This window comes from Herpailurus yagouaroundi, unplaced genomic scaffold (genome assembly GCF_014898765.1).
Source record: "Herpailurus yagouaroundi ecotype Mexico unplaced genomic scaffold, PumYag 77, whole genome shotgun sequence".
Classification (NCBI taxonomy): domain Eukaryota; kingdom Metazoa; phylum Chordata; class Mammalia; order Carnivora; family Felidae; genus Herpailurus; species Herpailurus yagouaroundi.
In genome coordinates, this window is record NW_024412388.1 from 72427199 (window position 1) to 72442573 (window position 15375).

At 39.2% G+C, this 15375-nt stretch overlaps 1 protein-coding gene across 1 annotated transcript; it reads right to left on the bottom strand.

Moving 5' to 3' along the window:
* Window positions 1-931: 931 nt before the first annotated feature.
* Window positions 932-11364, bottom strand: CUNH1orf52 (chromosome unknown C1orf52 homolog). Its single transcript, XM_040470828.1, has 3 exons — window positions 11059-11364; window positions 10218-10416; window positions 932-4699 (listed from the first exon to the last, which is right to left on the bottom strand). Exons 1-3 carry the CDS (start codon window positions 11332-11334, stop codon window positions 4626-4628), a joined length of 549 nt encoding a protein of 182 aa, XP_040326762.1. The 5' UTR covers window positions 11335-11364; the 3' UTR covers window positions 932-4625.
* Between the last annotated feature and the right edge of the window lie 4011 nt (window positions 11365-15375).

Below are 15375 nucleotides of genomic sequence, written 5' to 3' on the forward strand. Positions count from 1 at the left end.
GTATGTAGCAAGGAGGGGGTTTGAGAGGCAGCCAAACAAGGAGACTGGAGGGCAAGCCTCAAATCCACCTCTTGGAGTGTCAGAAAGACTTAAAAGCCTATGAAAAAAGTCTGAGTAAAAAGTTGCAGCTGCACTTATTAGTCTGCAGCTGTGAGTAGTCCCATTAACCCTTTGGTTACTGGTTTCATTAAGTACTCAGCTAATGTCAGCTATTTAGTACTGAGCACAGAAAACAGCAATGGACAGGTGCAGAAGCAGACATAAAGAGCAAGGTGCACAGAAGGAATATGTACCTGGATTCTTATCTCAGAAAATAAGAGGGAGTTCGCTAAGTAGAATGAGAAAGGCCAGGCTAAACAAATGGTACAATTGAACACAGAACTATGAAACTAGCATACCTGGGAAATTATAAATGACTCATTAGAGGGGGATTATTAAGTATGTGAGAACGATGGGAGAAAACCCTTAGAATTTAGTAACCTAACCCATGTGGGGCAGAGGGCAGATTTTTGGGTTGATGGTAACTCTATTAGCCAGAAACAAAATATAGGAGGTGGTATGGGTTTTGACACCATGTGTTTGGTTTTGGACATACATAATGTGAGTGGCCCTTGAGACTCAAGCAGAGATGTAGAATTGGATACACAAATCTAGGGTTTTACAAGAACATTCTGACAAACCATACAGGGTAGGGAACCATCATAGTGTTACTGTGGTAGTCGTGAACTTGGCTGAAATTGTCAAGAACCAGTGTAGACAACGAGAAGGCAACAACATAGGCTACACTGGCATTCGAGGGCAACCAGAAGTGAAGGAGCCAGAGAGAAGAAATAAAGAAGAGAACCAGGATAACATGGGACCTTATAAGAAACCAAGGGAGTAGAGTTTCACAGGATATTTTGGATGGAAAATGACAAAACTGAACTCAAACTGGTTTAAGTTGTTAAGATTTATTGGCCTATATAACTGGAAACACAGCCTCTGGAGGATCACCCCTAAACCAGAGGGGGAAAATTCAGTTCACCATCACCAATTAGGAGTTATATCGAGTGCCTTCTATGTGCCAGGCATTGTTCTAGTCAATGACAGAACAGGCAGAGTCCCTCTTCTGTGGACTATACATACAAATGCTTCTTGGTATCTTTTTCTTTTTTTTTCCATTACAATGCAATGCCATGTTTCATATTGGGAAAACTGTGTAAAGAAAAAAGAGAAAGCTTTAGAATTTAATGAAAAGTCCAAAACACTTGCTGGGAATTTACCACTTTTTTTTTTTCTAAGAATGCCTGGAACTTCTGTACTAAGTGATAATGGAGTAGTAAAATAGAGCAGTTCAATATGGACACAAAAACACGAACATCCAAAATACCACCAATGACATATTTTAAAGTCCAGCTATGGTTTTAATTAGTCAAAAATTTGACTTATTCAAAGTTGCTGAGTTTATTCAGATACCTGTAAAAATAACTATATTTTAAAAATATCTCTAGTAGGGCTTTGTGTCTGGTGTGGCAACATGTTTTATATGTAGGTCATGTTCAAACCTGCATTAGCCCATTTATATTTTAATTAAATATATGCAGTGTTGGCAATAAAAGAAAATTTCACTCTGCCTTTATATCCAGCTGAGCAGTATTATTCCTCATATCCCCGTCTCTTCTCCCGACGCCTTAGTTCAAGCAGATCCTTACCGCTCTACTGAACTGCTGCAGCTGGTCAGACTCAGTCCCTGCATGTCCTTCTTCCTAATGGCTACTGTGACTTTGCTTAAAGATGGACCCTTTGTTCCTAACACAATGCTTTACACCAAGAGGTACTCCATAAACCTTACATGGAATGGGATTGCAGATCCTGAAGCTAACTAAGCATAGTTGTGGGTATATTGCTGTCGCTGGCTGGGTCTGTTTTTTCAATTTCCGTAATTTGGAAATGATAAAACCTACCTCATTAGGTTTTTGGAAAATAAAATGCTATGATTCAACTTTGTGAACTCAAAAGCACTACATAGCATTAACGGTTTAAACTAGGAAGTTGCAAGTTTGCAAATAAGTTCCAGTAATAGTTGTATTTTAATGGTTAAAAAGCAGTGTCAATTTTTCTCAGCAATGTTCTTCGATTCCAGTTAGAATGTTTTCCACATAACTCCATAATGCTATTCACACATTGAATTTTAAAATATGACCCACAAATGCTTAGTTCTTCTCAAATTTTATCCTTGCACAAAAGAAAGCCATTTATGCCTGATGTGGCTTCACTTCCTTAAAGATGAGGAAACAGTCAGGAATATTAAGTGACTTGATTCTCTAAAAAAAGAAACAACTTGGATAGAGATCCCTTTCCCCTTTTGTTTTTGGCCATATTCTGAAAAGAAACCCAATGAAACACATACGGCCGATTCAGACTGCTCAAAAATATTTAGCCTCCTTCTTCCTAAATTAGAACTACCTTGACCTGTACTCACATAGGTATACATCTCCCAGCCGGTTACGTAATGATCTCACAAGTGTAGCCACTACCTGTCCTGTCTAAAGTATCAATCCCTCTTCTAATAAAGTGGTATTTATTCCTCCCCGCCACCCCAATTCGGTTATCTTCTAGAAGGGGGGCTCAAAGCACCAGTAGGGACTGATCTAATGAGCTTTTGTTGTCATAAACAAATCAATGAGAGCTGGGAGTTGAACCAATGGGTGATAAAGAGGTTAGATTTCCAGACAGTGGTTTGCTGGTTTTGTTTTGTTTTTGTATGAGGTGTGCCTTCATGCTAGTTTTTAAATCTTGTATTTCGGTAGCTTCTTGAGATATCTGCTCTACTAACACATGTATCCAGACTACAGACTTCTCCAGATCTGGGAATCACAGCCTCAGAATTATAATTCTATTTGTTTAGTTTGGTGTCATACTGGAGTCATGCTTTATCACTTGATGCCATTCCTTAATATGATACCGTAGCCCTCCAAATTATTCACATACAAAGGCTTTAAACTAAAAACTTCTTGCTTTACAAATGACTTCAATTTTGGGAATCATATAGCTATAAACCTAGAGGATAAGCAGCTACACAATTAGTTTTTTTTAAGTCTGAGATCTACTGAAGCCATCATACTGTTATGTTCCTTCCTCATTCCACAAAACACCATGGCTAGCATCGTATTTTTTAATGACTTTTACAAATTTTAGTCTACTTAATCCATGTTCTAACTACACGAATTTTACAGCTTTTCAAATACTGGTTTCCAGTATTGAGAAAAACAACTGGACTGGGGATTTTTTTTTTTTTTTTTTAACTCAAAGACCAAAGTCTTTTTCTCATACACTGAATGTGCAGGTCCTGTAATTAAGTCTTGTCTCTTAAAGGCATTACGAATCATGAAATGACTGATACAATGTATAACCTCTCCTTTTTATAGTTTAAAATGCTACAAATAAGGGCACTGCATTTTGGACTGTAGAAGTAAAATCAAAGATTATTCATTTCTCGACCACCCCTTGCTTTCTTGTTTATTACTATATGCAAAGCATTAAAATAGGAACCATGTAAAGATGATGCAATAGAAGTAGTGTTGCCAGATAATGCACAAGATACTCAGTTAAATCTGAGTTTCAGATAAAGTTTTAGTGTAAGCTGTCCCAAATATTACACATACAAAAACATGTTGTTACTATAAAATTCAAATTTAACTGGGTATCCTGTATTTTTGTTTGCTACATCTGGCAATTCTTTATACAGAATCCTTATCTTCAGCAAACTATTTAACAGGGAAATTAAGGAAAAACCATCACATAAGACTTACATGACAAGGTGCAGTAATACAATCAGGGAAGAGGAAGATCTCCCTACTTACCACAGAGAGTACCTAGAAGAGAGGACAAGTGCAATTCCTTTAGAAGACAACTAAATTTTGAGTGGTGGGTAGGTGGCTTAATTTGATGATTTTGGAAGTCAAGTATCCTGAGTTAAATCACAAAATCATTGCTCACTCGCTATGGAAACTTGAATAAGTTAATCTCTATTACAAAATGAAGCCACTAATCTCTGCTTTACCAGGCTGTCTGAAGAGCAGAGAAAAAGCACCCACGAAGCACCTGGAACACAAGAGGCACTCCCTAAATGGTAATACCTATTATTAAAACACCATGTGGCAAAGAGGTTACTTGTCACAGACAAATATTCAAATGTTAATGTTATGCAATAGCAATATTGAATAAGTAATTTTATTTCCATGATCTATTTACACTGTACAAACACTGTTGAAAAGCACCCTACAAGTTCACAGTACATTACAATATATTTACTTTAAAAATATATTCCTTTATAAAAGGTTCATAGAACATTGGCATGTCGACATGTGACAAAACTTTCAAAGTATGTCACCAACTCCGTGATAGCAAGAATGCTTCCAAGTGTTGTCAATTTCACAATCACAAATCACCACTTGAGTTTTAAATAAAGTTTTAAATAAAAAAATGAATTCTACAGTGGAAAGTTCCCATAGCAATACTTATTAATTAACATGTACTTTCATGGAGATGTTGTTTCATAATAATTTAAAATATCAACTTAATCTGCCCCAAAAAACCGTTTCAACAAGTTTCGCAGTCCAGAAATTCTTGTGATTTGTCATTTTCTACTTTTTCTTCTTTGTCGGTTCTCCTGGTTCTACTTTGCGCTTTTTAGAAGTATGCTCATCTTTTTCATCATCTTTAAACAGGAAAGGAAAAGTTTCAATCAGTAATTAAAAAAAAAAAGTTAAGTATTAAAATTTCATTGACTTTAGACCAAAATCATTATCTTCAACTTATGTTTCTTTCAGTATCCTAATAAAAACCAAAAATTAACTTTTAGATCTCTGATTTTAAAGTGCAGGTAGAAATAAGAAATTAATTGTAGTGTTATACAAAATTCACAAAGTGACCTGTTAGTGCTGGATTCAGGTACTTTAAAATGAGAAAACCAGATCTGTTCTGAAAAAAAGCTATCCCAAATATATTCTACAGCTTATATACTGTATATATTTAAATAATCTACACCTTGTAACAATGGAACACATTCTACTCTTTTTACCAAGAGTATCGATCCAACCATGACACTGTTTAAGCAGTGATCAGCTGTTCTTTCCTTTCAAATCTGCTTTCTCTCCTCACAGAACAACTCCCTTCTCTATTTACAACCCCCATTCTTATTATTTTGAAATTTAAAAAGCACTCACAGGTAGATGTTTCACTGAAACTGTATTCTCTCTGAACAAATGTGTGGCTTTATTTTAAGAACTCCATTTAGATAGAAGACTATGTAGAAGGAATTAATTTTAAAATATACATTTATTTTAAGCACATTACTGAACTCATTGCATTTTTGGCTTTACTTTCTCAATCAACAGATACCGAAAGTTCAACAACTATCATATGGTGGTCTATAAAATATTTTGATGTTGAAAGGGGCCTTTATATGAAAAAACTGGGGAAGCAGGGGCACCTGACTGGCTCAGTCAGTAAAGCATACAACTCTTGATCTTGAGATCATGAGTTCAAGCCCCATGTTGGGATTATAATAATAATAATAATATTAATAATAAATAAATTTTTTAAAAATAAAAAATTGGGGAAGCTGCTGATATCACACCCTAAACTCCTTATGGAGGAAATACATTTACAACCTTAAGCCTTCAGTTCCCTTCTCCTAACTGTACCATACTCAGAATATCTCCTTTGTTGATGTGGAGAATAATTAGAAACAACTGCAGGTGATTCATCTGCATTCATCTTCAAGCTCAGTATGGCGATGTTATTCCTGTAGTTCATAAAGCACTTATGGATTTACATATATATATTTATATTATAAGCAGTAAGATAGAATAAAATTAATTGAATCATCATAGGAATTTACAAACGAGGGTTTTAATCAGTAGTTTATCATATATACACAAAAATAATGTACAAACCAACTGATGTGGCACACAGCTCGAATACTCCAAGGCCTTTGTTTTTTTTTAAATTAATCATCATCATTGCTTGAGATTATTTTCAATAGTATAAAAACCGAAATTACTTTCTAACTCTGCTATAAAATCCACTGTTGACATATTAAAAAGATGATCCTGAGACAGTTCTGCTTTTAATCTGTCAATTATATTTACTGAATTAACAAAAACACAAACTGCCGAGGATCGAAAAATGATTTCCTATCAGTAATTTGAAGAGCTAATGCCACCTAGTGACAAAACAAGGCATCACCTTAAAAACCAGAACAGGAAAAACAAAAGAAACAAAACCACCCTGAAATGTTCATTTATCAAGATTAGTGAGTTTCTAGTCTGTGCCATATATCACAGATGATGCACTAGTAAGGAAGCAATTCTTCTATATGGAATTCATGCCACCTGAGGTAAATAAATTTACATTAATATGAACTTTCTAAATTCTTTAAAAAAAAAAGAAAAGGAAAGCATTAGCTACTTTAGCTAGGATTTCACGATTAAGTACATGTCAATAAAGCTACAATTAATATCTAAGCCTTAGTGATCTGCATTTCACAATTACCAAACAAGAAGTGCTGTCAAGTAGCAAGACTTGGTGAGTTTTGAATCTTTCCCAGATCTTCAAAAAAAAAAAAAAAAAAACCACCCCGGGGGGGGGGCATCTGGGTGGCTCAGTTGGTTAAGCATCTGACTTCAGCTCAGGTCCTATCTCACAGTTCCTGGGTTTGAGCCCTGCACTGGGCTGTGTGCTGACAGCTGGGAGCCTGGAGCTTGCTTCATCTATGTCTCCCTCTCTCTGCCCCTCCCCCAATCACACTCTCTCTCTCAAAAAATAAACATTGGGACAGCTGGGTGGCTCAACTGGTTGGCGTCCAACTTCGGCTCAGGTCATGATCTCAAGGTTTGTGTGTTCGAGCCCCGCGTCAGGCTCTGTGCTTACAGCCTGCTTTGGATTCTGTATCTCTCTCTCTGCCCCTCCCTTTTAGCACTCTCTCTCTCTTTCTCTAACATATAAATATTTAAAAAATTTAAAAAAATACAAATAAAATAAGTATTTAAAAAAACTTGAAAAAATCTGGAATAAGTTAACTGGCAAAAAAAGGCTAAAGTCCAAAAAATGAGAAGGAGGGGGCACCTGGCTGGCTCAGTTGGTTAAGTGGTTAAGTGACCAACTCCTGATCTCCACTCAGGTTCTGATTTCCCAGTTGGTGGGATCCAGCATCGTGCTGGGCTCTGCACTGATAGCACAGAGCTGGCCTGGGATTCTCTCTCCCTTTCTCTCTACCCCTCCCCCCACTTTCTCACTCTCAAATATAAACATTTAAAAAAATGAGAAGGAAAAGTAAAAATAATTTAATAACCTAAAAATTAAATAATTTCAGAGAATGGAATTCATTAAACAAGATATTTTATAAGTTAAAAAAATACAGGTAAAAAATGATTAATTTTATAGTGACTCTGTGAACATGGTATGGGATTCTGAATGGTTAACCAACATTAGAGTCCAAATTAAAATTTTCAGGATCAGGGCACCTAAGCAGCTCAGTCGGTAAGGTGTCCGACTCTTGATCTCGGTTCAGGTCACGGTCTCACGGTTCGTGAGATCAAGCCCCTTGACAGGCTCTGTGCTGATAGCGTGGAGCCTGCTTGGGATTCTCTCCCTCTCTCTCTCTCTCTCAAAATAAACTTAAAAAAAAAAAAAAAAAAGAATAAAGATGTCAGGATTATCTTTTAACCTTATGATCCAGGATTAAACTTTTAACCTTATGATTCTGTTGATATTGTATACATATACACTTGCTATTGGAGGACTATCATATAATCAAAAGAACAGATATCATCTATGGGAATTACAATATTCCTACACCTATCTGAACTCAATACCTAACTGAACTCTGAATTACCTATCTGAACTCAATAAGCAAGTTGGAAAAAAGACAATTCTTTGTTTGTCCTGCTTATAACCCTCACTTTTTCCATATAGGAACAAAGAGCACCAACCTATAGTACCTTGCTTGAATATCAACTTTAGTGGTCTTACTTTCTACAAAACAGCTACAAGCACTACAGCTTGCAAAACAGTAAGAGACTAAACCCCAAATTAATGAGGCACCATTTCCATTTAAAGACCTGAATTTTTCTTTTTCTGCCTCTTCCTAGTTGTGCGAATTTGCTTAGGCCAATTCTTTAATCTGAGACTGTTTCCTTGTCTATAAAATAGTAACAATGAATCATGTACCATTTCTGTACTAGGCTGCTGCTAAGGACAATGAATTCTAAAAATTGTGTGAAAGTACCTATTTGCAGCTTGGCATTTTTTAATTTTGTGACTGTGGACAAGTCACATGAAGTTCTCATTTCCATATTTCCCTATGTGGTTTCACAAGGTGTTGTAAGGATTAAACATTATTTATGCAAAAGTGTTTTTATTAATTACATAAAATACCCTACTATGAAGTTTTTTAAATGCCAACTTCATTTTGGCATCTCTAAAAGGATGCCATTTACTGAAGATATGCCTTCATTAGTGACTTCTAATCCACATTGTGACATCAGTAAAAGAAACAGAAAAGCCAAGTAGAATCAAAACTGAAGAACTACCAGTTATCCTTTCTCTTAAAACACTCTGCCTGGTTGTAAAAGGAGCTAAGTAGCCCTTGATTCATGAAACCATCAGAAATTTGTTTAATTGGCATGCCCTTTCATAAAAATTTAGTATAATTCAACAATTATCCACTGAGTATCAAAAAAAATTTTTTTTAATGTTTATTTATTTTTGAGAGAGAGAGAGAGACAGAGAGACCTCTGAGCATGAGTGGGGGAGGGGCAGAAAGAGAGGGAGACACAGAATCCCGAAGCAGGTCCAGGCTCTGAGATCTCAGCACAGAGCCCAATGTGTGATGTGTGGCTCGAACTCACAGACCCAAGAGATCATGACCTGAGCCGAAGTCTAATGCTGAACTGACTGAGCCACCCAGGCACCCATCCACTGAGTATTTAAAATGTACTATAAACTGTACAGGAACTCCTTTTCATAAAGGAGACAGATTTATGAACAAATCATCTCATAAAGAATGGTAAATACAATCAACAGCATTAGCACATACAAGGTACAGAGGAACAAATACTTTGAAGGTGTTGACATTTTTTTCTTTGAATTGGATTTTGAAGGATGAATGAGTTTACCAGCCAAAGGTAAGGAGGGAGGGAAGAACATTCCAGACTAATGTGCAACATATACTGAAAGGCATGAAACCGTAAGATAGCATGGTCTATTCAGTTTTCAATTTTAAGATCTTAAAGTGCTAGAAAAAGCACCATTTGAAATACAGGTAGAGAGAAAGGCAGGGCCATCAGAAGGCTTTGACTCTGCTATTTACTGGTGAAGGGTTTTAAGCAGGTGAGTTACATAATCAGATAGGACTTTTAGGAAGTGATCACTAGCTGCAGTGTGAAGGATGGGATTTGAGAGGTGGTTAGGGTAAAAGTGTGTAAGCAGAGATTACTGTGGTTACTTACACTCTAAGTAAGAGATGAAATTATGATATCATAAACAACTAAGTCATTATCTTCCTATTACCATGCAGGGATACTCAATTAAACTCACTTTGTCACGCTAATTTTGGCTTCAAATCAGACTGCTTTAATATAAAATGAAGCCTTCAGCGCTTCAAAGCTGCAATAACAAGAAAGAATCCATGCATTAATGGACTCTGTTGTAATAAGGCACCATAAATCACATATACTATTGGTTGGGATATTAGGGATTTTGCTTCAAAGCCTGAATAACATGATCTTTTTCTTTTTTTTTTTTTTAATGTTTATTTATTTTTGAGAGACAGGGAGACAGAGTGTGAGCAGGGGAGGGACAGAGAGAGAGGGAGACACAGAATCGGAAGCAGGCTCCAGGCTCTGAGCTGTCAGCACAGAGCCTGATGTGGGGCTCGAACTCATGGAGTGCGAGATCATGACCTGAGCCGAAGTCGGATGCTCAACCGAGCCACCCAGGTGCCCCTAACATGATCTTTTTCTAAAACACAGTAAATACTACTGGTTGAGCTTTCAGAGACCTCACTTCCAAGCCATACAGGATTTTTCTCAAAAATACAGCAAAAAATAATAGTCATACACCATAATTAATTTGTTAAACCGCTAGACTTAAATTTCACTCATTAACTGTCTCCTTTTAAAACTCATCACAGGGACCAAAAGGTATTATCACAGGAGTCTGACTCGCCTTACCTGATTCCACTGTCTCCTCCCCTTCAGGCAGGAGCCTAGCTTTCTTAGCGTTCTGTGGGGCATCATCACCATTGTCCTCATATATGTTAGACCATTTTATTGCCATATCCAGCTCTGGAGGGGGAGGTTTCTTCTCAGTAGTGTAGGTCTCCGGAGGTGGTACATAGTTTGACTTCCATATTTTGAATTCCTTTGGAGGCTGTTAAGCAAACACATTAAGACGCACCGTGACGAACCGAGGTTCCTACAATATGTATGGGCACATGCACCTCCCTGCCGTTCGCTTATTGTTCAGACTGACTTTTTTTTTTCTTAAGGTTTAAAGACACATTTTTTTTTTCCATCAAAATCACAACACTGTTAAGTGAAAGCCAAAGGGTTCCCTATATGAATAAAGCTAATAACTTTTAATTACCAAAGAAGAATCCAGTCTCAGAGATACTACGGCAAGGCTGACCCCTTCAGGAGGTTGCAGCAGACACTGTCTTGGAGGCAGCACCGCAGGCACTTCGGCGTCAAAGGGAAGGGGTCTCGGGGAGAAGCTGCAGCGGGGGGGGGCGGGGGAGTCACCACCGTTAGTCCTCGCAGCGCGGGGTCGGGGCACCGAGCGCGGAGGTTGGGTCTCCTCACAAGGGGGCGGGGGCTGCGGGTCGGTCCGACACCCACCAGGCTGGGGAAGGGGACCCGGGCTCCCCAGGGCTGGAGGTGGGAGGGGGCGGTGCGGCAACCCGCAGGAGGTGACTGCGTGTGGGGGAACAGACTGCCGGTCCCCAGGAGAGGGCTCAGGAGGAAGGGGGCGGAGGCCGGGACTACGACCGGGAAATCGGGTCGGGAACCTCACCTCCTCAGGCGCCTTAACGACGTGCCTCTCCCAGTCTATCTGTTTGTTGAGCGGATTGTAGAGAAAGGCCGGGCGAGTCACGCTCCGGAATAGTTCGTCGGGTCCCGGCAGCCTCTTCTCCTCCTTGTTCCCACAGCCTCCCGCCGACTTCGCAGGATCTGGGGCCCTGCGACTTGTTTCCTCCGGCTCGCTGTTATCCTCCTCACCCGAGGAGCCTGAGCTGCTGCTCCCATAAGCCGCGAAATAGCTCAGGGGATCCTTCTCCTCGGCCGCCATGACGGCTGCGAGCGACGACTGTGGGCTCCGCCGGAAACCGGAAGCTGCTCCAAGGGCCCGCCCCACGGCTGGCTCCGCCCCAAGTCTCGCAGAGGAGTTCGGGGCCTGCGCCCCCCAGCGGATACGACGCGTTCCTGCTTCTCGGCCAGGGTCTTAGGATGGAGGCGGGGCGCGCACATTGCCGAGCAGGGTCTGCTTATGCTCCTTCCCGAGGAACCCTGAGAAGAGGCAGGTCCTGAACCAGTGGTCCCAACAAAGCTCTCAGCTTTCAATAAGAATTTATTAAAGGCAGACAAGAAATAAGAATTTTTTTTTCACTGCCGCTTCACCTTAGCCATTGCTCAGAGACACCAGGATTTCTTCTGATCCCACTACATCGCTTCTTCAAAATCAAGATTACTCTCAGTATGCTTGCCTCCCTCAGTCGTCCTGGAACACTTCTATGGGTTGTGGACTTATCACGTCACAAACTAAATCCTCTCCTGCTTGACCTCATTTCTAGTGGACTCTGAACAACTCTCTTTAATCAAATTCCTCTTGGATTGATTGCATCCACAATTCAGCGGGTCTCAAACTCTCTGGCTTCTCATTGTCAGCTTCCTTCCATTCTTGCTTTGCCCTGTATGGCCCTTAAGCGCTGGTGTGTCCCAACATATTATGCCATCTTTCAACAATACAATATAATTTTGTAGAGGGTGTTACAAAGTTGCAAATCAGCCCATCTCTTTACATGGCATTAGCTACCTACCTATGCTTGTGACTCCCAAATCTGTGTCTCCAGCCGCAATTTTTCACTCCAAGCTCTGGACCAGATCACCTGGCTCTTAAACTTTCCATGTGGAGCCTCCTGATGAAGCTTCAAACACTCAATTACTGCATCAGTAACTTGTCTTTCCATATGACTTGTTTCTGCCTGTGTTCCCTCTCTTAGTAATTGATATAACCTAGTCACCACTGAAACTAGAAATCTTTTATTTCTCCTGGTGATCTAAGAGGGAATGATACTTAAATGAAAGTGAAAAAGTTGGTTGTGAACGTGTACGGTACCCGGGGAAGGATGCCTGCTCATTCAGACGATACACACATTCATAACTTGCTGTTCCTGCTGGAGGTAGGCTCCAGAGGGCAGAGCTATGTCTTTCTTTTTCACTCCTTCCCAGAGGAGGAGCTGGACTGCGTTTTGTGCATTTTTGTATTCCTGATACCCAGCTCAGTGCTTTTCATTGATCAGTAAATAATGTGGAATATATAGTAATTTATGAGTGTGTAGTTTGGGATGGGTTTTCTCAAAATTTTCCATCCAAGTACCTGTGTTGACAAAGGAAAATCAAAGCTTGGGGGTACCCAAAACCATCCTCACTTTTTTAAAGAAAATTTATTGTCAAGTTAGCCAACATACAGTGTATACAGTGTAGTCTTAGCTTCGGGAGTATATTCCCATGATTCATCACATACAATATCTGGTGCTCATCCCGACATGTGCCTTCCTCAATGTCCATCACACATTTTTCCTGCCCACCCCCAGCACCCCGCCATCGACCCTGTATGTTTTCTGTATTTAAGAGTTTCTTATGGTTTGCCTCCGTGTTTGTAACTTATTTTTCTTTTGTTAAATTTCTCAAATTCCACATATGAGTGAAAACATATGGTATCTATCTTTCCCTGAGGGACTTATTTCACTTAGCAAAATACCCTCCAGTTCCATCCACGTCGTTGCAAATGGCAAGATTCAATTCTTTTTCATCACCGAGTAGTATTCCATTATATATATACATACCACATCTTCTTTATGCATTATGGACATTTGGGCTCTTTGCATAATTTGGATATTGTTGATAGTGCTGCTTATAAACATTGGGGTACGTGTGCCCCTACAAATCAGTACTCCTGTATCCTTTGGATAAATTCCTAGTAGTGCTATTGCTGGGTTGTAGGGTAATTCTATTTTTAATTTTTTGAGGGACCTCCACACTGTTTTCCAGAGTGGCTGTACCAGTTTGTATTCCCACCAACAGTGCAAGAGGGTTCCTGTTTCTCCACATCCTCGCCAGCATCTGTTGTTTCCTGAGTTGTTAATTTTAGTCACTGTGACTAGTGTGAAGTGGTATTATCTCAGTGTGGTTTTGATTTGTATTTCCCTGATGCATCCTCACTTTCGATACCAATTGCAAGTTTTTGCTAGGACTCACAAAACTCACTGAAAGCTGTTTTACTCTTGGTTGTGGTTTATTGCACCAAAAGGATACAAATTAAAATCAGCCAAGGAAAGAGGTACATAGGGTGGAGTCCAGGAGACTTCCACACACAGGGCTTCCAATGTCCTCACCCCATTGAGGTGTAGACAGTATTAACTTCTTGCGGCAAAGATATGTGACGGTATGCGTGGCGTATTGCCACCCAGGAGGCTCATCCAAGCCTTGGTGTCCAGAGTTTTAATTAGGGTTCAGTCTACATAGACAGTTGATTGCTTATGTGGCTGACCTGTCTCCAGCTCCTCTGTAGGTAAAGCTGATACAGTGTGGCCCAGAACCCCATGAGCATAAAATTTGGGGGAAATACAGTATAATATCTTGAAAATGTATGCAAATTTTATATACTAGTCCTAATACAGCTTTTATTTTAGTATATAAAAAATACTAAAAAATTACTTATTATTGAGTGAAACTGACGCTAAGATTATCACATTTATCCTGTGGCTTTTAAAACCGGCTCACTGTTGAGTGCCTCTAGAGTTGGGGTACCCAGTTTAACATGAGTCCCTGTTATCAGAGCCACCAACAGCCTTTGTGTGATCAAGTCCAAGAGCTGCTTCTTACTTGACCTTTTAACAAGGTAGGCCTCCTTCTTGAAACACTTTTTTCTTTTGCCTTTCACTAAGAGCGTGGAGTTGTGGGAAGACCATGGACTGTAGAGCCAAACAGTCCTGGATTTTAATCCTAAATAGCTGTGTGATTTTGACTCATTTACTTTATCCTGAGTTTACTTTACCTCTGCTTTCAGAAAGCCTTCATGAGATTACATTGAACAACTACAGACTAATTTGCTTCTTGGTTTGCTTTTTTTCCTCAAAGTCAAAAGTGGGTATGTTTATCCACTGATACAAGGTAAGGCCAGAGCCTGGAACTTTCTGTCCCTTTTATATTGCTTAGGGAATAAGACAGTACCTGTAAGACTTAACTTCCACCTTATACCATACACAGAAATCATTTTTTAATGAATTATATAGCCAAGGGTAACACTAAAACAACTAAGTTTCCAGAAAAAAACGGGATATCATCATGACACCAAGATAAGCAAAGATTTCTAAAACAGGAGACAAAAATCACTAAGCACAAAAGATTGATAAATTACTTAAAGTAAAAAAAATGTATCAAAATAAATCCAAAACTCCCAAACAGAACCGAAAAACTTAAAAAAAAATTGCCATTATCATAGCCTGTTCCTAATCTGTCAGTGTCTGACCTTGCACCAAGAGTAACATGTTGACCAAAGATGCGTAATTACCTCATGCAAAAGTGTGCTCACCACGAAAAGACATGGAGAAAACTTAGGCTACATGCTATGTGATTCCCACCAGGTGATATTCTGGAAAAAATAAAACAGAGACACAATAAAAGCATCAGTAGTTGCCAGGGTTGGAAGGGGGAGCGAAGAGGAAGAGATGAGTAAGTGGAACACAGGAAATTTTTAGGACAGTGAAACCATCTAGTCTGATATTATCCTGGCGGATACATGACTTTATGCGTTTGTCAAAGCCTATAGAACTGTACAGCACAGGGTGAATCCTAACGTGAGCTATTAATAATGTCCTAAAACTAGTTCATCAGTTCTAATGAATATACCACAGTAATGCAAGATGTGAAAATGGAAAACAGAGGAAGATGGGGTATATGGGAATTATGTGCTTTCTGCTCAATTTTTCTATAAATCTAAAACCACTCTAAAAAATAAAGGCTACTAATTAAAAAAAAAATTAAAAAGTGAGCTCAGAATTGTTGTCTTTGTATGAAGTGATAATATGGTATCTGTAAAAAGTAACTT

Bases quoted from the DNA above. Each gene is read 5' to 3' on its own strand.
- CUNH1orf52 (XM_040470828.1), bottom strand. From the start codon at position 11,334: ATGGCGGCCGAGGAGAAGGATCCCCTGAGCTATTTCGCGGCTTATGGG. The intron at 10,417-11,058 runs GTGAGGTTCCCG...TTTGCTTAACAG, and splicing joins TCGTTAAGGCGCCTGAGGAG to CCTCCAAAGGAATTCAAAAT. The intron at 4,700-10,217 runs GTAAGGCGAGTC...TCCTGTTTAAAG, and splicing joins GGAGGAGACAGTGGAATCAG to ATGATGAAAAAGATGAGCAT.